Raw genomic sequence first — 21,797 nt, forward strand, 5'->3', positions numbered from 1 at the left:
CTGGAGGGTGGGGGAGAGTTGGACCTTGAAGTTCATGAGTAAGCTTCAGTAAAAGTGAGTCTGTTAAAAAAAGAGGGATGTGCACAGGGTGAAACTTAGAATTTAAGATCTCAAGGAAAGAAGTGTGAAATTCAGGAATTTATTGAAGTCACCGGTGAAAATTTTGAACTTAACTGAAGTTGCTACCACAGTTTGAAAAATGTGGTATAAAATGTAGAAAGTAAGCACCAAAGATTAACAAAAGAGCAGCTTTCCTTGTAGCGTAGGAATGGACCATTGTTTGAGATGAATGAAAGTTGGAGGAATAGTGTCTGTGAAGAGAGGCTATACTACTCTCAAAAAATTAGATAAAAATTGGTTAGAAAGGTCATGAGTACATGTATATTTTATGTACAACTATAATTTTATATGTTTGCATTTTGTATATTTGTATTTTTACATAAAAACAGAAATGTCATTTCCTGCCATTGGAAAAAAAAAGATGAGTGCCATTTAATGCCTATTATGATATGATGTTCATGTTTACTTAGCTTGTACTTTATTTGGTATTGCTTTTAGTACAGTGTTCCTTTGAAAGTTCAGAGATACAGTTTAGTGGATCTTGTTTGGGGATTACAGATTCCTTTAAGAATCTGGTGAAAGCTATGGACTCTTCCCAAAATACTTACGTATTAATATGAACAAACACAAAATAATTTTTAAAACTTCCAAAGTTTGCAGGCCCACCAAAGCCCAGAGACATCCTGGTTAAGAACAGAATGGAATTCTGTTATTAATCCTTTTGTGAATGAAAAAGAGTAGTTTTATTTCAGTGTATCTTGATGTAAATACAGATTTCTAAGTATTTCACAAAATGAGCCTTCCATGACCAATAATTTTGGATTATCTGTGCTGTATTAAGTGAAACACTGGTAACATGCTGGTAAGAACTTGAAAGTTAGATGACTGACTACTAGTAAATAATCCGAAATGGCATTAGCCAGGGGTGTTTTAATTATGTAATACTGAATGCTGCTCTGTTATAAGCATTTAGGAACTTTTAACATTTAACGGCACCCCGCTCCAGTACTTTTGCCTAGAAAATCCCATGGACGGAGGAGCCTGGTAGGCTGCGGTCCATGGGGTCACTAGAGTCAGACACGACTGAACGACTTCCCTTTCACTTTTCACTTTTCATGCATTGTAGAAGGAAATGGCAACCCACTCCAGTGTTCTTGCCTGGAGAATCCCAGGGACGGGAAGCCTGGTGGGCTGCCGTCTATGGGTCGCACAGAGTCGGACACGACTGAAACGACTTAGCAGCAACATTTACCAATAAGCAGCCAGCTTAAGTCACATGTATCTCTATTTCATTTAGCTCTCGATTTTATTTAAAGAATATCACCTTCAGGTACAGTATTTAGGAAAATAAGAACCATGTTCATGCAGGGTATGGCTTTGGGGAAAAGGGAAGACCTGCCTGCCTGCTGTCTACCTTTCTCCTGTCTCCTTTCTGCTGACTTGTCTCTCTCCCTGGGTGGAGTGCTTTTTTTTCCTCCCTTTTACTTATGGTAAATGGGTGATCTTCACCTATCACCATTGTTTCAGTAGCCATTGTAAATAGTAAATACTTAACTATGTATAACTTTTATATAACTTGGGAGGTACTAGAAAATTCCATGCTGCCTGAAGTGTTTCTCACCTGAAAAATTGACCACTTTTGAAATTGTATTTCCTTTGCTTTTGTAACACAAAATGATTATTTTTCTGTACGCAAGAGTTTACTAATGTTTATATTATGATTTTCTTTTAACTGCAGGACCGTGTATATGTACAACAAAATAATGTGGAGAATGTCTACAATTTGGGATTAATTATTTTCCGAGATCAAGTTGTACGCTATGGGTGTATTAGGGATCATCTCCGGCAGACGCTATTGGATATGATTGCCAGGGAGCGGAAAGGAGAGGTTGTAGACCGGTATGACAGTCTTTCTAAACTCTTTGGGTTTCGGTTTTTAGTGGTTATATCTTGAGAATTGATTCACTGTCTTAATTTTAAGTTTGTCTAGCAGCAGCATGTTATAAAAATACTCAAAAACGTTATGTCACAGTTAGCAAAGTTAGCTAGATTTTAACTGAAAAGCAGACATTTATTTTTAGAAGAAACCATCCTAAAGCTTTTGTTTAATATATCTTTAAGAAGCAAATCAACCATTAATCTTTTTTATTTTTTGTGTATTTTTTAATGCTGACATTTTGTTGTTTTTCTTTTTTCTGTTTGATAACATGTTTGTCTCTTTGTCTTTTTTTGAAGGGGCTTTTGGTTAGCATTTATTCTTAATGTATGTGAAGAAAAAAATGTCGAACATAGTCTAAAATGACTGAGAACTTGTACCCGTTTTGTTAAGTCATATTCTAAGTTACAACAGCATGAGGACAACTCGAGATAAATAACTGTACAGTGTGCTTTCCAATTAAAATTGTTCTAAATCCTCATGTTATAAATCGGTTGCTTATGGGAAATTGAGCACTTTCGTTAAAGTTGTTCTGAAAGTCTTTCTCGCTACTTCTGTTGCATGTTTCACGTGAATCTTTAATGTGTTTTTACTATCAAGTGGTTTAACTTCTTTTGACAGAGGCGCAATAAGAAATGCTTGCCAGATGTTAATGATATTAGGTCTCGAAGGACGATCAGTCTATGAAGAAGATTTTGAGGCTCCTTTTTTGGAAATGTCTGCAGAGTTTTTTCAGGTAATCAGTTATAAGATACAAATATCTTATGTATTTATTTGTATAAGATATAAATACATATTTTTAAGATGTTCTTAAGATTACCAAATATAGTTACTAATTTAAACACTTTGACCTTTATGTCCTGAGGCCCATTGGGGAAAAGAATGCAAATTTTATACCCTTCAGCACACCAACCCTACATGCTCACATTCCAGTGAAGGAGCTTATTGGAAATAAATCGAAGAGGTTGGACTTAGACATATGATTTTTTTTAATTTATTTATTTTTAAATTGAAGGATAATTGCTTTATAGGATTTCATTGTTTTATGATTTTTTGAAATTATATGCATTTTCCTAATGGTCCAGTGGTTGGGACTTTGCCTTCCAGTGCAGGGACGTGGGTTCAGTCACTGGTCAGGCAGCTGATATCCCACGTGCCGCTCTGCCAAAAAACAAAATGTAAAACAGAAACAGTGTTGTAACGAATTTAATTAAATCTTTAAAAATGGTCTCCATCAAAAAGAAAAATCTTTAACAAATTTTATGTTTATATGTTTCTAAAACATAGAAACTAAGGAATAACCTTAAGTTTTATAATATTTATATGTTACTGTAATTTGCCATAAATTCACAGGCAGTACATCACCAATGAAGTCTCATTATTCAGGCTTTTGGTAATTTACTAGTAAATATAGATAAGATAATAGGTATGATCCTGTAGTGCATCTATATGTCTTAAAAGCTATTGATGAGGAAATTATAAGATACAAATTTGCAGCTGTATCTACAACCCCAAACCAACTGAATGGCCAAAAGTAAGGATAAACTAGTACTGATTTGTAATGAAATAACAATGACTGAGTACTGTGACAGACAAGACAGTCTTTATAGAGTCATGGTAATTGGGCATTCTTCCTGAAAGCCTCAACCATCTGAGCAGTTTATAGTAGGAGCTTTGTAGTACTGCTAAAGTAGACTCAGTTAAAACTTTACTATTCAATTTCAGTAATAAACTTTTTAAAAATAAGCAGAAAGTTACAATTACTCTACAGTAGGTCATTTTTAAGAGCCGTTCAGATCAGTTGCTCAGTCGTGTCCGACTCTGCGACCTCATGAACCGTAGCACACCAGGCTTCCCTGTCCGTCACCAACTCCCGGAGTTACCCCAACTCATGTGCATCGGGTCGGTGATGCCATCCAGCCATCTCATCCTCTGTCGTCCCCTTCTCCTGCTGCCGCCGCCAAGTCACTTCAATCGTGTCTGACTCTGTGTGACCCCAGAGACAGCAGCCCACCAGGCTCCCCCTCCCTGGTATTCTCCAGGCATTGCTACTGCTAAGTCACTTCAGTCGTGTCCGACTCTGTGCGACCCCATAGACAGCAGCCCACCAGGCTCCCCTGTCCCTGGGATTCTCCAGGCAAGAATGCTGGAGTGGGTTGCCATTTCCTTCTCCAGTGCATGAAAGTGAAAAGTGAAAGTGAAGTCACTCAGTCGTGTCCGACTCTTTGCAACCCCATGGATTGCAGCCCACCAGGCTCCTCCGCCCATGGGATTTTCCAGGCAAGAGTACTGGAGTGGGGTGCCATTGCCTTCTCCATCTCCAGGCATTGGGTGTATATAAATGTGGGACTCCTGAAATTTTGCTGTCACTTACCAATAAAGAAACAAACGAACGTACTTGCACACTGCCGCCCACATCACCCTACCACCACCCCCGCCACGGTTTTTAAAAATCAGTTTGTAACCTATCAGGAAGATTTTTATGGCCTGTACTGGTAAGCCTGAACCATGCTTCATGAAATACTAATTTTATGATGTAGGAAACTATTTTCTAATAACGCAACAACTAGTTCTGGATATTTTTTACAGTGTTTTTACATTTGCATTTGTTTTAATTTCTTTCATTACAGTGTAGAAATAAAGTAGAAAATTGTCAGGTTTCCAAAATATATTACAGTGATATATATATTAATGTAATAGTGAAGTGGTTGTCTCACCATGATTTTTGTTTGGTGTGATAATGTGTATCACACCATTATCACACACACCTAAAAACTTTAATTATTTCAAACTACTTTTTATTAAGAGAATGGAAAATACTATTACATTTGTATATCATTTATATTAATATGTCTAACATTATATAATTTTTAGATATATTTGTTAATTTTATTATGAGGTTAAAGTCAGGGTCAGCATTTAAAACTTACTGAGATTTCTCTGTAAGACTGGTGTTAGCAGACAAGATTGATAGTTATTGAAAAGCTTGTTCTCAGACTTTATATATATTCCTTTGAGAGTGGGAGTAGGGTGGCAGGAGGACTTTAGTAACTACCAGTATGGCAGCAAAACTGTGATAAATAGGATGAATCTTTTTAGGCATAATTTTACATTAAAACAAATAATTTTTCACTCTCACTTGAGGTCAGATGCTTCATTGTGTAGTTTCAACTTTTACTGGCATATGCTTACTTTTTCTGCTATTCGGAATACACTGGCAAAGTTTGAAAAATGCTGCTTAAGGATAATGTATTAATTTAGTTGTATGTAATGCTTTAAAGGATATGCTGATGCTAGGAGTATTTATAGACAGTATATAAAATGTTAATAGTGCTTGGGATATTTAGTTTGGTTTATGAGAAACACTGTAGAAACCGAGTTGAAAGCAGAAGCACATTTTGCTGCTTTGTTTAAAAAAGAAAAAAATCATGCTTTTTGTTTGCAGATGGAAAGCCAGAAATTTCTAGCAGAAAACAGTGCTTCAGTATATATAAAGAAAGTAGAAGCTAGAATTAATGAAGAAATAGAACGAGTGATGCACTGCCTTGACAAATCAACGGAAGAGCCGATTGTAAAGGTGGTTGAGAGGGAACTCATTTCCAAGCACATGAAAACTATAGTAGAAATGGAGAATTCGGGACTAGTACATATGTTGAAAAATGGCAAGACAGAAGGTAAGTGTTAGCAATTGAAAAACAATTAAATTCTTGTAGGTCTGCCAGGTTCTCGTTTTTTTTTTTTTTTTTTTCTATTGAAGATTATGAATATCAGTTTTCAAGAAGTCATGATGTTTGATCACTTTATCACTGTTGGTACTTTGATAGGATTTTACAGTAAAGCTTTACACTTAATAAGGTTTCTAGATGTTGCTAGTGAATTGAATAGCTGATTTTTTCTTTCATCTTCAGTCTCCTCACTTTGTGTTTTTCTTAACCCAGAAGATAAAGCCTAATGATGTTGATGAGGCTGGTGAGCTCCTGACCTGCTCCTGTACTTTATTTTTTTATGCCAGGGCATTTAGAGTCTTTTTTTCATCCACACTCTCCACAGTCTGAAGTTCCAGTCTTAAATTTTTGTATGCATTCCTTTGGGGAGTTGGTTGTGATAAGGGTACCAAAAATGCAAAAATTTGTGTGTCTTCCATGTTGACATGTTTAGATGAACTCTTAAGTTATAGACTGAACAAGGAGAAAGGAGTATTGCTTACAAGTAAACATTTTGGAGATAACTAACATTTACTCTTTTTTTGACTATTTACCTTATTTTCCTGAAGTGATAGGGAATACCCTGGGACAAATTACGAAGAACAGTTATGTTGTCCTCATTCTTAATTTCTGAAGCTTCGCATTAAAACTGTAACTTGCTAAGTCACTGATACAGTAATAAAAGGGTAGTGCTAATGATCAAGAATCTGCCTGCCAGTGCAGGGGACACAAGAGATGTGGGTTCAGTCCCTGCGTCAGGGAAGATCCCATGGACAGAGGAGCCTGGTGGACTGTCTGTGGGGTTGCAAAGAGTCGGGCATGACTGAGCAGACGAGCACATAGAGCACATGGTGTTAAAAAGTAAATCTGGTGCTGGGTGAAGTCTTAGCAACATTATAGCCACGTACTTATAAAAGAAATACATACTGCCTATGACCTATGACCCTACCTTGACTCCCTAGGTAGGGAGTGAAACAATTTTTTAAGTTAATAATTTAAAAGACAGGAAGACGTAAGAGAAGGGAAAAGAAAGATAGTAGAAAGAGAGGTTGTTCCATTCTTCTTCTAGTGGAATCTTTGCCTTGTATTTTCAGATGATTATGTTTCTATATATGTTTTAACTTCCAGAAAAGTTGCATGTAAATTTGTTGTCTGTATTAAGCTAGAGAAAGTTACTTTTTAAAAACACTCCGATAAAGCTTTTTTGTAAAAGCAAAACAAAAATCATTTTTAAGGATATTTTCCAAAATAAGCTACTCCTGGATGCCCATTGTCTTAAGTCAGGGATTGGCAAAATTTTTTTCTAAAAGGAGAGAGAATAAATAGTTTAGGGGTGTGGACCATACAGTAAACTACCCATCTCTGCTATAATAGAAAGTAGGTATAGACAATAACATAAATGAATAAACTTGTATTCTTATAAAATTTTGATTTTTATTTTTCAACCATTTAAAATGTGAAAAGCATTCTTATTTTGTGAACTGTTTAGTAACAAGCAGTGGCCTGTACTTGTTCCATGGGCTATAGTTTGATGACCCCAATCTTAATGATCTCTGGCAGATTAGGACTTTATGAAAAGCAATTTTCCTTACTTAAACAGAATGAGAATCAATTTTCTAATGTATTGTTTAGTTACTGAGTTAATGCTTGCTTATTCATGTTTGGTGGGGGTGGCTAAGAGTTGGGAGATTAAATGTGCTTGAAGATTAAGAGGCTAGGAAATGTTTGATGGAGAGATGATTGAGCACACCTGAATTATAGTATCTGTAGCCTGCATGGAGACTTGTGTTAAAGGCATTAAGTATATCTAACACGTGGCAACTGCTTAATAAGCACCTAAATGGTGGAGTATCAGAATAGCCACTTACCATAGTTTCTGTTTAGTGCTTAATGTTCTCAGCAAGTAAGCAGCTTTCTGTGATGCTAAATTAAATTTAAAAATCATGGCTTCAGTTTTCCTGGCTTTCCACTAGAAACCTAATTGCAAAATGTCTTAATTATGCTAGGACCTGCTCTTGAACAATATGTCAAGAATATGTCAGAGATGCAACTTCACCATTATGAAGCCAAATGTCTTATAGATCAGAAAGTGAAAGTGTTTTCCCACCATGAGTAGAGGATTAGTTGGATTGATCATGAAATGCATATGGCACTATGAAATTAAGTTCACATAGTATCATTTTATTGTTTCAGTGTAAACAAATAATATTTAATTGCTTGCCAAATAATTTTTCTTCTCTTTCACTTTCTCCACTATGCCATCCATTTATTTACAGTGGATTACATATAATGAAATTTTATTAGTTTATATACAGTTAAATATACAACATATAAACAGAACTATAATAGCATAGGAATAAAGAATACAAAATTGGAAACTGTTTTGTTAGAGGTATTTGATAACAAAAGCTTACTGTAGTACATATCCATAAATTTCTGTTGCATTTGTAATATTTATTTTTAACATGGGCCAACTTGGTTATAATTTATACCAAATGTGAGATACTATAAGATTTGCTCTGTGTGGATTATTTTGGACATACATTGTTGATGAGAATACTTTGTCCAAAAACTTTTGAAAGTCATTTTGAAAGTCATTTCAAAAAAAGTTTGTCCAAAAACTTTTGAAAGTCATTGAAACAAATTTTGAAGCCCTTTTTATAAAAGTTGCATCCATGTATTTTTAGGATCTAAATTGCTCTTATAAATACAGACAAGGTGGGCAAATTACAGCCTGTCAGATCTGGCCCACTACCAGTTAGGCTGGAAAAAAAGTCAAAAGAGTAATATTTCATTACATATGAAAATTATATAAGTTTTAGATCTCAGTGTCTATAAATCAAGTTTCATTGAAGTACAGTCATGACCATTCATTTATGTATTAGCCATGGCTTCTTTCTGGCTACAATGGCAACATTGAGTAGTTGGAACAAAAACCATATGATCCATGGTTTAAAACATTTACTGTCTGATGCTTTACAGAAAACAGCCCCTGATCTAGAAGGTGCTGTTCTAACTCCATTTTTAAAAGTTCTCAGTTATAAAACCTTTTTTTATATCATTGTAAAGTTTTGACATTGTATTCTTCCAGTAAGTTCTTATTTCAGAGATACATTAGACATACAGGAAAGCAGAATCTCAACTCCCACCTTTTATTTCTGTAAAAGGCAGTCTAGAATTTTCATTCTAAATAAAAACAATGTAGTGAGATACGCCAGTTTTTCAAATACAGATATTGGCTTAGATCACCTCCTAAAAAATACCAGGGATTGCTCCGAGGAAAATACTAAAACATAGGAGTTTATACTGTAAGTTTCACATGAATTTTACCATGATGTGTAATGAAATTTATTTCTTGCCACTATTGGCATTGAACTTTTGAGATAGACATGCTTCAAAAATACCTGTAAGACTTTTCTTGGTTTTTAAAGTTCCTCTTTTTACATTAACTGTCAGTTAAACCACATTTATTTTTTTAATTGGACATACCAAATTTAAAGTTATTCTTTTGATAGTTGTTTTGTTGTATTATTAGTTTCTAAATTAGAATTATATTGGATAAATTACATAGGAACCCAAAAGTTCAGTTTTCCTTTTTTGTGACTTTGTTTCTTATGCTATTTGGACATCTCTTCCATGCAAACCAAAACTTGCCACAACCGTTTATTGATGCTTAGTATCTCATCTGTATGATGTATTTTGTAAGTTGCAATAATAATCATTAACTAGTTTTCCCCCATCCCAGCCCCATTTTGCTGCAATTTTGTTTTTTAGTAGTTTTTTTATGTGGTCATCAAATTATCATAATGGAGCTTCTTTAAATATCACAAATCAGCATGAACAGATATTCAGTTTTTTTTTTCTTAATCTTTAATGTAGCCAATTTGTGTGTTCATTCTGATTGCAGACCTTGCTTGCATGTACAAGTTATTTAGTCGTGTGCCAAATGGTTTGAAAACGATGTGTGAGTGTATGAGTTCCTATTTAAGGGAACAAGGTAAAGCCCTTGTTTCTGAGGAAGGAGAAGGAAAGAATCCGGTAGACTATATCCAGGTAAGTAAATACAGAAGATTCTTTTTATCATAAAGTAATTTTGTCGTGCTAAAAAGATCACTTTTACAAAGTGATGTAGTATGTATTTTGACTGAATTGTTCCAGTGGTAGGTTAATATGTGTAATTATCGTAAATATTTCAGGAATTTTGGAAAGTACGTATGTTTATATCAGGGAGCCAAACTCAGCCACTTCTTTTTATGTATTAGCTTATCTGATGAAGACCTTATTTAAATAGTGTCAAGAATGAAAGTTTGTTCTTCTTTGTATGCCTTAGTGTTTATATACCCTCATGTGTTAGAAAAAATAACTGTTTAGTGACTTTTTGTTTCAAGATATTTTGCTTTCAAACAGTAATATGAATATATTAAGCTCTCAAATTTTTCATGTTTTAGTATCAACAGTCAGCTTTCTCTGTGTGTATTTTTAAAGCTGATTTTCTTAGGCTCACCCATTCAGTCAAGATAGAGGAAGGTAGGGAGAAACGGTGAAACGGATCTTTGTTTCACCTTCAGTAGAGTAATACATAAATGGAACATAGAATACTTCTCTCACCACTGATGTTTTTAATACAGGCTTTTAGATACAGGCTCGAAAATAACAACGTAGAATCTGTAAATTTAACACTGAGTGCACACATTTATTACTAGCGAAGTCAAAGGTAAATGTGTAGTTACACATGTGGTGTTTATAGAACATATATTAACATGTATCCTAAATTTCTTTCTTCTTTTTTTATTTGGAAGGGCTTGTTGGATCTGAAGAGTAGGTTTGATCGCTTCCTCCAGGAATCGTTCAATAACGACAGGCTCTTTAAACAGACTATTGCGGGTGACTTTGAGTATTTTCTCAACCTCAACTCCAGGTCCCCTGAATACCTCTCATTATTTATTGATGATAAGCTGAAAAAGGGAGTCAAAGGGGTAAGTGTTAAAGCATTTGAAAGTACATTGTTTTATTTGTAGATGTAACATTAGGAAATAAAACATAAGGTTAGACAATTTTGTATATATAAAGTCTTTTGCTATGCTTGGGCTTCCTTGATGGCTCAGAAAGTAAAGAATCTGCCTCCAATGTGGAATACCCGGGCTCGATTCCTGGGTTGGGAAGATCCTCTGGAGAAGGGAATGGCAGTCTACTCTAGTGTTCTTGTATGGAGAATTCCATGGACCGAGGAACCTGGCAGGCTACAGTCCATGGTGTTGCAAAGAGTTGGACAGCACTGAGCGACTGACACTTTGACTTTTCACTTTTGCTATGCTTAAATGTGCACTGTGATATTTGAAAGGCTTGTTTTAAGTGCTTGAAGTGGTCAGAAGTGCTTTGACATTTCACTTAATGTGTCATTGGCGTCAGAAACAACCACACAGCCATAAACTTTTGGATTGTGAGGGTTATATATAAGTGATAATAAGAAACTAGAAAACAGGTATACATTGCACATAGAATATTGCTTACTCTTATCTGGTTCTGGAGGTTATCTATCCAGTAGTACTTGAGTGTCAAGAATTTGAAGACCTAGTCTAGAATAAGTATCAGAAAATACTTTGATAGCATATATGGCAGCTCAGTTTCAAGTGTTTATAATGTATCTGGGATCTTGGAAGTGCACTATAGCACAGAAAATCAAAATAAACAGATTGGGATTATGTGTAAATTGGTCTTGCTGACTTCATCTTGGGATTTGTGAGACATAAGGGCAAAGCATCAAGTAGGTAGTAATAACAGAAACGAGGAATATTACCATGGACACCGAATAGAAGAGACACATCTAAATAGTCTTCCGTAATTTTTAATATAAACTGAATACAACCTACCACAGTATCATCTTGCCCTTGTTTAAAAGATTAGGGGCAAGAGGCCTTTTTGCTTTGGGAAATATAACATATTGTTATGCTTCTGTTTGAACAATTTAGATTTTGAATGAGCTCATATAAAAATAACTGTCTTTTGGCCAATATGTTTTACAGTACAAGGGCACTGTAAAATTCTCTTATGTGATTAAAATTTCATTTCAGCTATTCTCAGTCATCCTCCAGCCATGTATCAGCCTCTCCCTTTCAGAGTTAGCCCACTGGGGAGTGGAGTGCCATTCCAACTTCTGATTCGTGTTGCACTGGTTCAGAATGTAAGAACCGAGCTGTAGGAAGTGGGCCATATTTTCTCATGTTAGATCTCTTTTCTGACATGGTCAACCAGATATTTATGTTTGTTATTAATGTTGTTTTAAAACTGAACTGTGATACTGTTTTTGTAGAATTAAAGCTATGTAATTGTTAATTGTCTTCTAATTGATTTGCAGCTAACAGAACAAGAAGTAGAAACAATATTGGATAAGGCAATGGTCCTTTTTAGGTTTATGCAAGAAAAAGATGTATTTGAACGTTATTATAAGCAACACTTGGCAAGGAGACTTCTTACAAATAAAAGTGTTTCTGATGACTCTGAAAAAAATATGATTTCTAAGTTAAAGGTAAGGTGTATTTAGGATGGAATGGAGTGCCCTTAACTAATGTTTATCACATAATTGAGCACCAACAAACAAGTAATTGGGAAATAATTGATTTAAAATATTTGTTTCTGTAAATGAACAAAGCTAGATTTTGAGGGACCTGTGGTTTTTTTGTTTTGTTTTTTAAAGAGAAAGTTGTATTGCGATTTGTTCAAGTTCTGGGACGTTCACAGTGTACTGAAATTTCTCTTGGTGAGGCAGATACATTTATGGCGATCTGGGGGAGGATCAGTACAAGGAAAGCAGTAAGTGGAATATGACATACACTTCTGTTTCACACAGTGTGATCCACAGGCCACCTGTACACATATCACCTAATATGGGTGTTTCTTGTTAAAAACACAGAGTTCTGGGCACTACCTTCAGTTGGCTTTATGAAAATCTCAGAGTCTGGAAATTTGCGTTTTAAAATAAAATTCTTAGGTTATTAATCCCACTAAAGTTGGTGCCTACAGGCATAGAACAACTATTATTAGAAAGATTTAGAAAGGATGACAGTAACATGGAAGAGGTTGTATGTTTCCTCATAACAGAATCCATCATTTGTTTGTGTATGTTTGTGTTTTTCTTCTAGACTGAATGTGGATGTCAATTCACATCAAAACTGGAAGGAATGTTTAGGGATATGAGCATCTCAAACACAACTATGGATGAGTTCAGGCAACATCTACAGGCTACTGGGGTGAGACTCTTCATTAATTTCTACTTATGTAAATGTTTTTTATATATAGTCTTTTGTAATAGGCATTTTCATCCATTTAGATAACTGAATTGCTGGTGTCATTTCTTTAAATGTCATTAGAGACAACATATGTATTTGTGAGTGCTTTAAAAATTACTTCACCCATACAACCTGTTTTTCTAACTTTTCTATTCTTAAAATATATTCTCTTATTCTTAAACAACTTAGTTTATCCTCCCTACTTGAAGGAATGCACTGAATATTTAATAAATAGAGTTATGTTATAACCATTTACAGATTATGGAAACAATACCAGGCTTAGGCAAACTTCTTGTTGCTTAATCGCTCAGTCGTGTCTGACTCTTTGTGACCCTGTGGATTCTAGCCAGCCAGGCTCCTCTGTCCACAGGATTTTCTCAGGCAAGAATACTGGCTGCTAAGTCACTTAAGTTGTGTCCGACTCTGTGCGACCCCATGGACTGCAGCCCACCAGGCTCCTCCGTCCATGGGATTTTCCAGGCAAGAGTGCTGGAGGGGGCTGCCATTGCCTTCTCCAAAGAATACTGGGGTGGGTTGCTATTTCCTTCTCCCGGGGATCTTCCTGACCCAGAGATTGAACCTGCATCTCCTGCATTGGCAGGCGGATTCTTTACTGCTGAGCCTCCAAGGAAGCTCCCTAGGCAAGCTTATTGAGTTTTAATACTTTTTATTTACCCTAGGATGGTACTGTCTTATAATTGTTACCTGAGCTTGTACCTCATTATTCTTATTCATGTGAAAGATTAGGATAAATGGGCCTGACATCCTCAGAGTTGGTAAAGGGTGAGCTGAGAATAGCAATGCTGATGCTGGTGTGTTGTAAGTGTGCTTTTGTATTGTGATTGCCAGAAGTTCAGTGAGCTGCAACTTACAGTAAGACTTTGGAGTCCAGTGAAGTTTTTGAGAAGATTTCAGTAGGGTATGATGAAGTTCAGAATTTTCTCTTTTTTGTTAAACTGTTTTTCAACTCTGCATTCACCTTAAGGTTTTGTTTTTTTGTTTGTTTGTTTTGTTTTGTTTGTTTTAAGTGTCCAAGTACCTTTTCTATGATAGTTGAAGGTCTTTTGATTGAAAAATTGCCATCTTTATTTACTGTTGACCATTCTTTGGAGATCAGTTCTGGGTGTTCATTGAAAGGACTGATGTTGAAGCTGAAACTCCAATACTTTGGCCACCTGATGCAAAGAGCTGACTCATTTGAAAAGACCCTGATGCTGGGAAAGATTGAGGGCAGGAGGAGAAGGGGATGACAGAGGATGAGATGGTTGGTGGCATCACTGACTCAGTGGACATGGGTTTGGGTAGACTCCAGGAGTTGGTGATGGACAGGGAGGCCTCGTGTGCTGCAGTCCATGGGGTCACAAAGAGTCTGACATGACTGAGCGACTGAACTGAACTGATTCTTTTGCACCGGGATTGTTCAACACGATCATTTCATCAGATTCTGTTTTCTGTTTTCTTTCTGTGAAGTTTGTGCATTTTCTCTTCTTTCATTGTGACTGTTCAGATACATCCTGCACTTTATGGTGGAATATTTTTTTTATAATTGTTAACCCATTAAGTAGAGTACTTGTCGAGATGCTCAGAGTTATATATCTGCTGATCTTGTTGCATCTTCCACTTTGTAGAGCCATTATTTGCGTACAATTCCTGGCTATTTTGTAATTGTTTATACAATAAGCATCTTAAGCTTTAAGTCTCCTAAACCTTTATTTTCATTAGAAAGATTTGATGAAAAGTGACAGAGAAAAACAAATCTTGAACTTTGTGGAATCTTGGAGCCCTTTTAAAACATCACCAATCCTCAGATATTTCTGTTACTATCTTAAAGGTTCCTGACTTGTTGAAATAGAATGACTCTTCTGTTTACTTTCAGAAGTCATATAACAAGTACTTTCTTAAAATTCTGAATACTTGTAGTATACTTTATTTAGACAAGTCATATTTATTATGCTGAAGGAAATTTAAGTATTTGTGCATTATTTCCTGTGTTTTACTTTTTTCATGGGGATAAGGACAGGAAAACCACCTTGCTGTCATATTTCTGTTCATTTATATCAACAAATTATATCCAGACAGACTTTTCTAGTACCTTGTCTTTGTGTACTTGTCTCTGTCATGTAGTGTCTTTGAAAATAAGCTGAATGGCTTAAAAATACTACTACAATAGCTAGAAATAAATGTCCAAACCATTAGAGCAATAGTTCTTGAGGTTCTTTCTCTTTTTAATTTAACAACTAACTCACTGTTTCTATGCCAGGCATTGTTCTAGGCACTGGGTATACAGCAGAGAATAGGCAAGAATCCCTACCTTGATGGAGCTTTCTTTCTAATTACAGAACACTTCAGCTGGTGATAGGAGATGTAGAGGAACACTGTAGCCAGGAAGAGTGGTCAGAGAAGGCCTCCTTTAAAAAATGACATTTTGAAGAAAGACTTGGAAGATTAGGGAGCAAGATATCTGGGGATATGAGAAAAGAGATAAAAGACATTGTTATTTGGGTGCCCCTTCCCTGCTTGCAAATGTGTAAACAGTTCTCAGGCCTCTTCCATTCATCATCTAAGCATCTTTGCTGTGATCTTTCCTATGTGTCATCTAAGGTTTCTGGGTTCAATTCTTTAAAATGGAGTAACCCATTTAAGAGATAATTATGAAGAAATCTAAATGTGGAATACATCTTGATATTTATAAACTTGTTCTTCTTTTTTTAAAATTTCACTGAATCATTCAGGATACATAAAAATGGAACAAGCTGTGAATCTTAATGATAAAGCTGAACAGTGATTGTTGTTCAGCTGACTATTTGCGACCTCATGGAGTGTAGCATTCCAGGCTCCTCTGTCCTCCACTATCTTCTGGAATTTGCTTAAACTCATGTCCGTTGAGTTAGTGATGTTATCCACCATCTCATCCTCTGTTGCCCCTTCTCCTTTTGCCCTTAATCTTTCCCAGCATCAGGATCTTTTCCAATGAGTCAGCTGTTCACATCAGGTGGCCCAGAGTATTGGAGCTTTTCCCCTTAATAATGTCTGTTGATATGCTTTGTTACTGTTTTCTTAAAAAATTATCTTGTTAAGAGATCTGTTTAAAGGGAAAAAATAACCTCATTGTGACAGTAATGCTAGCATGTATTTTATAGAGGTGGTCAAACATGCAAATAGTTACAGAGCACCGACTGTGTAGAACTGGGCCTAGCGTCCTATGCAGAGATTGATAGAATGTGAGCTACATGTGAAAACCTGAAAGTTTTGGTCAGTTTAGTTGAAATGTGATTGGGATGTTAGAAATATTTTGTTTCTGTGTTAAGATGGCAGGAGTACTTAAAAACTGAGATGAAAGGTATTATTCTGGAGTTTTCTCTAAAATGATACTGATATGACCCCTTGGCATTTTATCTGGAAAAAATCTTAAAGGCCTCAAACTTTGTACATTTCAGTGACACCAGTAAGACTAAGCAAACATCTTAAGCAATAAAATTTACCATAGTTAAAATTAGGAAAACATTGGATGAGTCTAACTTTTAAGAAGATGTGTTTTATTTGCTGGCTGTTGGACCTGGAGATAACTACTTTGATAACTCTGATAACTCTCACAGTGGCTTGGCAACAGATAGCACATCCTAGCTAACTTGGCGGGGGGACAATTTCTTCTTTTTGCCGCAGGTATCTTTAGGTGGTGTTGATCTCACAGTCCGGGTGCTCACAACAGGATACTGGCCCACTCAGTCAGCCACACCAAAGTGCAACATCCCACCAGCACCAAGACATGCTTTTGAGATATTCAGAAGGTAAATGTAGATCGAACTTTGTATTTCTAAGTACAAATTGTCCAGAATTGAGATGAATCGGAGCAGTTAGTAGTGTCCCTGATTGAAGAGGAATATACTCCATTTTTTAATCTTATTACCCTTTATGCTTTCAATATGTAAGGATGAATTGCATAATCTCTTTTCAGAGGAATACTAATACCCTTCTTCAGCGTTAGTGCATAGTTAGGAGTATATTTTGTATTGATGTTTTCCACTAGGTGGGGGTGAATTGTTTTGGGGTTAATTATGGAGAAAGGTTGTCTTAAGAACTGCGGTGGCTGAGCAGCAGCCAGGACAAATAAATATACAAGTAGAAAGTATTTAGTGTACTACTTTTATCACTTACTGTCTAGCTAAGTTTCTTAGGTCTGTCTTTTTCTGTCTCTTTTCCCCCACCCCTTAATTTATAGTTTTTTTTCTATAAAAAATTGGAACTGAACTTGATTCCTGAGATTTTTTTTTTGCTTTTGAAGTCTCCCTTACATAAATGTTTGTTAAAGATTGGAAGTTTATAATTTCAAATAAATAAGTTGTGTAATTCTCAAAAACCTGGTTTGATTTGCTGAAGGTTTTACTTAGCCAAACACAGTGGTCGACAGCTCACACTCCAGCATCACATGGGTTCTGCAGATCTCAATGCCACCTTCTATGGACCAGTTAAAAAGGTAAATATTAATAGTTTGAGCATATTTTTATTTAATAACTTAGAACTGATTAGTGAGTTTTGTTGATTTGGGTAAATTATTTATTTCTTTTATTTCCCTGCCTGTTTCAAATATTTAGAAGAAGGAAACATCAGCTTTGATTCTTTACTTCTATTCCTTCAGTTACTAACTTCCTTTGACATTACGAAGACTATGCCAGTAGCCTTCCTTATGGAATAAGTAATATAATTACATTATTTATGAGATTAGACTTGAGATAGTATTGCTTAAGATAATAAAATGCAAATTGATTTGAGAGCATACAAAACCCATCAGTCCTTTCTCAGAATTCTCAGTCTCCTATAATCCTTATTTCCAATAAATTGAAATCAGGAAAGCTAACAAGATTTGTGAAATGTGCAAAATGTTACCAAAGTGATTATTTAAAAATTAGCAATACACTAGTAAATTGCCTTCATTTTTAAAAAAGTAACTTCTTTTTTGTATGTAAAATTGTGAGCTTTAATTTACTTCCATTGCTTGGTATAAATAAAATCAGTCATTTGCCTTAAAATGGCAAAATAATAAAAAGCTTTTAAAAAAATTATTGAAGGAAAAAATACCCAAGTTGTTATCTAGGCAGCAAGTAAGTTTCATTAAACATTTTAATTAAAATCTTAACTTTTTTTATATGTCACTGTAACACCAAAGGTTTTTTTTTTTAATATTGTTGAAAATGCCTATAGTTACAAAACTACATATTGTAGTTTTTTATATTTAATTGAAGTGGGAAATATTCCTTAGAATTCATTTAGTTGAATTAGGTTTAAGACTGTTACATGTTTAGTTGTAAGTGGGAAGGTCAAGGATATTAAAGAACTCACTCAGCTTTTTTTTTTTTAATTTAATTTTATTTTTAAACTTTACAATATTGTATTAGTTTTGCCAAATATCGAAATGAATCTGCCACAGGTATACCTGTGTTCCCCATCCTGAACCCTCCTCCCTCCCCATACCCTCCCTCTGGGTCGTCCCAGTGCACCAGCCCCAAGCATCCAATATTGTGCATCGAACCTGGACTGGAGACTCGTTTCATACATGATATTATACATGTTTCAATGCCATTCTCCCAAATCTCCCCACCCTCTCCCTCTCCCACAGAGTCCATAAGACTGATCTATACATCAGTGTCTCTTTTGCTGTCTCGTACACAGGGTTATTGTTACCATCTTTCTAAATTCCATATATATGCATTAGTATACTGTATTGGTGTTTTTCTTTCTGGCTTACTTCACTCTGTATAATAGGCTCCAGTTTCATCCACCTCATTAGAACTGATTCAAATGGATTCTTTTTAATGGCTGAGTAATAACTCCATTGTGTATATGTACCATAGCTTTCTTATCCATTCGTCTGCTGATGGACATCTAGGTTGCTTCCATGTCCTGGCTATTATAAACAGTGCTGCGATGAACATTGGGGTACACGTGTCTCTTTCAATTCTGGTTTCCTCGGTGTGTATGCCCAGCAGTGGGATTGTTGGATCATAAGGCAGTTCTATTTCCAGTTTTTTAAGGAATCTCCACACTGTTCTCCATAGTGGCTGTACTAGTTTGCATTCCCACCAACAGTGTAAGATGGTTCCCTTTTCTCCACACCCTCTCCAGCATTTATTGCTTGTAGACTTTTGGATCGCAGCCATTCTGACTGGCGTGAAATGGTACCTCATAGTGGTTTTGATTTACATTTCTCTGATAATGAGTGATGTTGAGCATCTTTTCATGTGTTTGTTAGCCATCTGTATGTCTTCTTTGGAGAAATGTCTATTTAGTTCTTTGGCCCATTTTTTGATTGGGTCATTTATTTTTCTGGAGTTGAGCTGTAGGAGTTGCTTGTATATTTTTGAGATTAGTTGTTTGTCAGTTGCTTAATTTGCTATTATTTTCTCCCATCCTGAAGGCTGCCTTTTCACCTTGCTAATAGTTTCCTTTGTTGTGCAGAAGCTTTTAAGTTTAATTAGATCCCATTTGTTTATTTTTGCTTTTATTTCTAATATTCAGGGGGGTGGGTCATAGAGGATCCTGCTGTGATGTATGTTGGAGAGTGTTTTGCCTATGTTCTCCTCTAGGAGTTTTATAGTTTCTGGTCTTACGTTGAGATCTTTAATCCATTTTGAGTTTATTTTTGTGTATGGTGTTAGAAAGTGCTCTAGTTTCATTCTTTTACAAGTGGTTGATGAGTTTTCCCAGCACCACTTGTTAAAGAGATTGTCTTTAACCCATTGTATATTCTTGCCTCCTTTGTCAAAGATAAGGTGTCCATATGTGCGTGGATTTATCTCTGGGCTTTCTATTTTGTTCCATTGATCAATATTTCTGTCTTTGTGCCAGTACCATACTGTCTTGATAACTGTGGCTTTGTAGTAGAGCCTGAAGTCAGGTAGGTTGATTCCTCCAGTTCCATTCTTTCTCAAGACAGCTTTGGCTGTTCGAGGTTTTTTGTATTTCCATACAAATTGTGAAATTATTTGTTCTAGCTCTGTGAAGAATACTGTTGGTAGCTTGATAGGGATTGCATTGAATCTATAAATTGCTTTGGGTAGTATACTCATTTTCACTATATTGATTCCTCCAATCCATGAACATGGTATATTTCTCCATCTATTAGTGTCCTCTTTGATTTCTTTCACCAGTGTTTTATAGTTTTCTATATATAGGTCTTTAGTTTCTTTAGGTAGATATATTCATAAGTATTTTATTCTTTCCATTGCAATGGTGAATGGAATTGTTCCCTTAATTTCTCTTTCTGTTTTCTCATTATTAATGTATAGGAATGCAAGGGATTTCTGTGTGTTGATTTTATATCCTGCAACTTTACTATAATCATTGATTAGTTCTAGTAATTTTCTGGTGGAGTCTTTAGGGTTTTCTATGTAGAGGATCATGTCATCTGCAAATAGTGAGAGTTTTACTTCTTCTTTTCCAATTTGGATTCCTTTTATTTCTTTTTCTGCTCTGATTGCTGTGGCCAAACCTTCCAAAACTATGTTGAATAGTAATGGTGAAAGTGGGCACCCTTGTCTTGTTCCTGACTTTAGAGGAAATGCTTTCAATTTTTCACCATTGAGGATAATGTTTGCTGTGGGTTTGTCATGTATAGCTTTTATTATGTTGAGGTATGTTCCTTCTATTCCTGCTTTCTGGAGAGTTTTTATCATAAATGGATGTTGAATTTTGTCAAAGGCTTTCTCTGCATCTATTGAGATAATCATATGGTTTTTATTTTTCAATTTGTTAATGTGGTGTATTACATTGATTTGCGGATATTGAAGAATCCTTGCATCCCTGGGATAAAGCCCACTTGGTCATGGTGTATGATCTTTTTAATGTGTTGTTGGATTCTGATTGCTAGAATTTTGTTAAGGATTTTTGCATCTATGTTCATCAGTGATACTGGCCTGTAGTTTTCTTTTTTTGTGGGATCTTTGTCAGGTTTTGATATTAGGGTGATGGTGGCCTCATAGAATGAGTTTGGAAGTTTACCTTCCTCTGCAATTTTCTGGAAGAGTTTGAGCAGGACAGGTGTTAGCTCTTCTCTAAATTTTTGGTAGAATTCAGCTGTGAAGCCGTCTGGACCTGGGCTTTTGTTTGCTGGAAGATTTTTGATTACAATTTCAATTTCCGTGCTTGTGATGGGTCTGTTAAGATTTTCTATTTCTTCCTGGTCTAGTTTTGGAAAGTTGTACTTTTCTAAGAATTTGTCCGTTTCTTCCACGTTGTCCATTTTATTGGCATATAATTGTTGATAGTAGTCTCTTATGATCCTTTGTATTTCTGTGTTGTCTGTTGTGATCTCTCCATTTTCATTTCTAATTTTATTGATTTGATTTTTCTCCCTTTGTTTCTTGATGAGTCTGGCTAATGGTTTGTCAATTTTATTTATCCTTTCAAAGAACCAGCTTTTGGCTTTGTTGATTTTTGCTATGGTCTCTTTTGTTTCTTTTGCATTTATTTCTGCCCTAATTTTTAACATTTCTTTCCTTCTACTAACCCTGGGGTTCTTCATTTCTTCCTTTTCTAGTTGCTTTAGGTGTAGGGTTAGGTTATTTATTTGACTCTTTTCTTGTTTCTTGAGGTATGCCTATATTGCTATGAACTTTCCCCTTAGGACTGCTTTTAAAGTGTCCCATAGGTTTTGGGTTGTTGTGTTTTCATTTTCATTAGTTTCTATGCAAATTTTGATTTCTTTTTTTGATTTCTTCTGTGATTTGTTGGTTGTTCAGCAGCGTGTTGTTCAGCCTCCATATGTTGGAATTTTTAATAGTTTTTCTCCTGTAATTAAGATCTAATCTTACTGCA

The 21,797-nt window shown here is 35.5% G+C and overlaps 1 protein-coding gene across 3 annotated transcripts in view; it reads left to right on the forward strand.

Annotated features, from left to right (window-relative positions):
• Window positions 1-21,797, forward strand: part of CUL3 (cullin 3) — a 112,795-nt gene that overhangs the window by 76,847 nt on the left and 14,151 nt on the right. For all 3 annotated transcript variants that reach the window (XM_086365640.1, XM_086365645.1, XM_086365656.1), the window contains 9 exons: window positions 1,799-1,959; window positions 2,618-2,732; window positions 5,442-5,670; window positions 9,608-9,753; window positions 10,500-10,676; window positions 12,056-12,226; window positions 12,840-12,947; window positions 16,650-16,774; window positions 17,364-17,460. In XM_086365640.1, coding sequence (XP_086221766.1) covers window positions 1,799-1,959; window positions 2,618-2,732; window positions 5,442-5,670; window positions 9,608-9,753; window positions 10,500-10,676; window positions 12,056-12,226; window positions 12,840-12,947; window positions 16,650-16,774; window positions 17,364-17,460 — 1,329 coding nt within the window. The remainder of the gene's footprint in view (window positions 1-1,798; window positions 1,960-2,617; window positions 2,733-5,441; window positions 5,671-9,607; window positions 9,754-10,499; window positions 10,677-12,055; window positions 12,227-12,839; window positions 12,948-16,649; window positions 16,775-17,363; window positions 17,461-21,797) is intronic.

The sequence above is a fragment of the Bos grunniens genome, chromosome 2 (assembly GCF_055505025.1).
Source record: "Bos grunniens cultivar Pamir isolate PY7600 chromosome 2, Bosgru_T2T1.0, whole genome shotgun sequence".
Taxonomy (NCBI): Eukaryota; Metazoa; Chordata; class Mammalia; order Artiodactyla; family Bovidae; genus Bos; species Bos grunniens.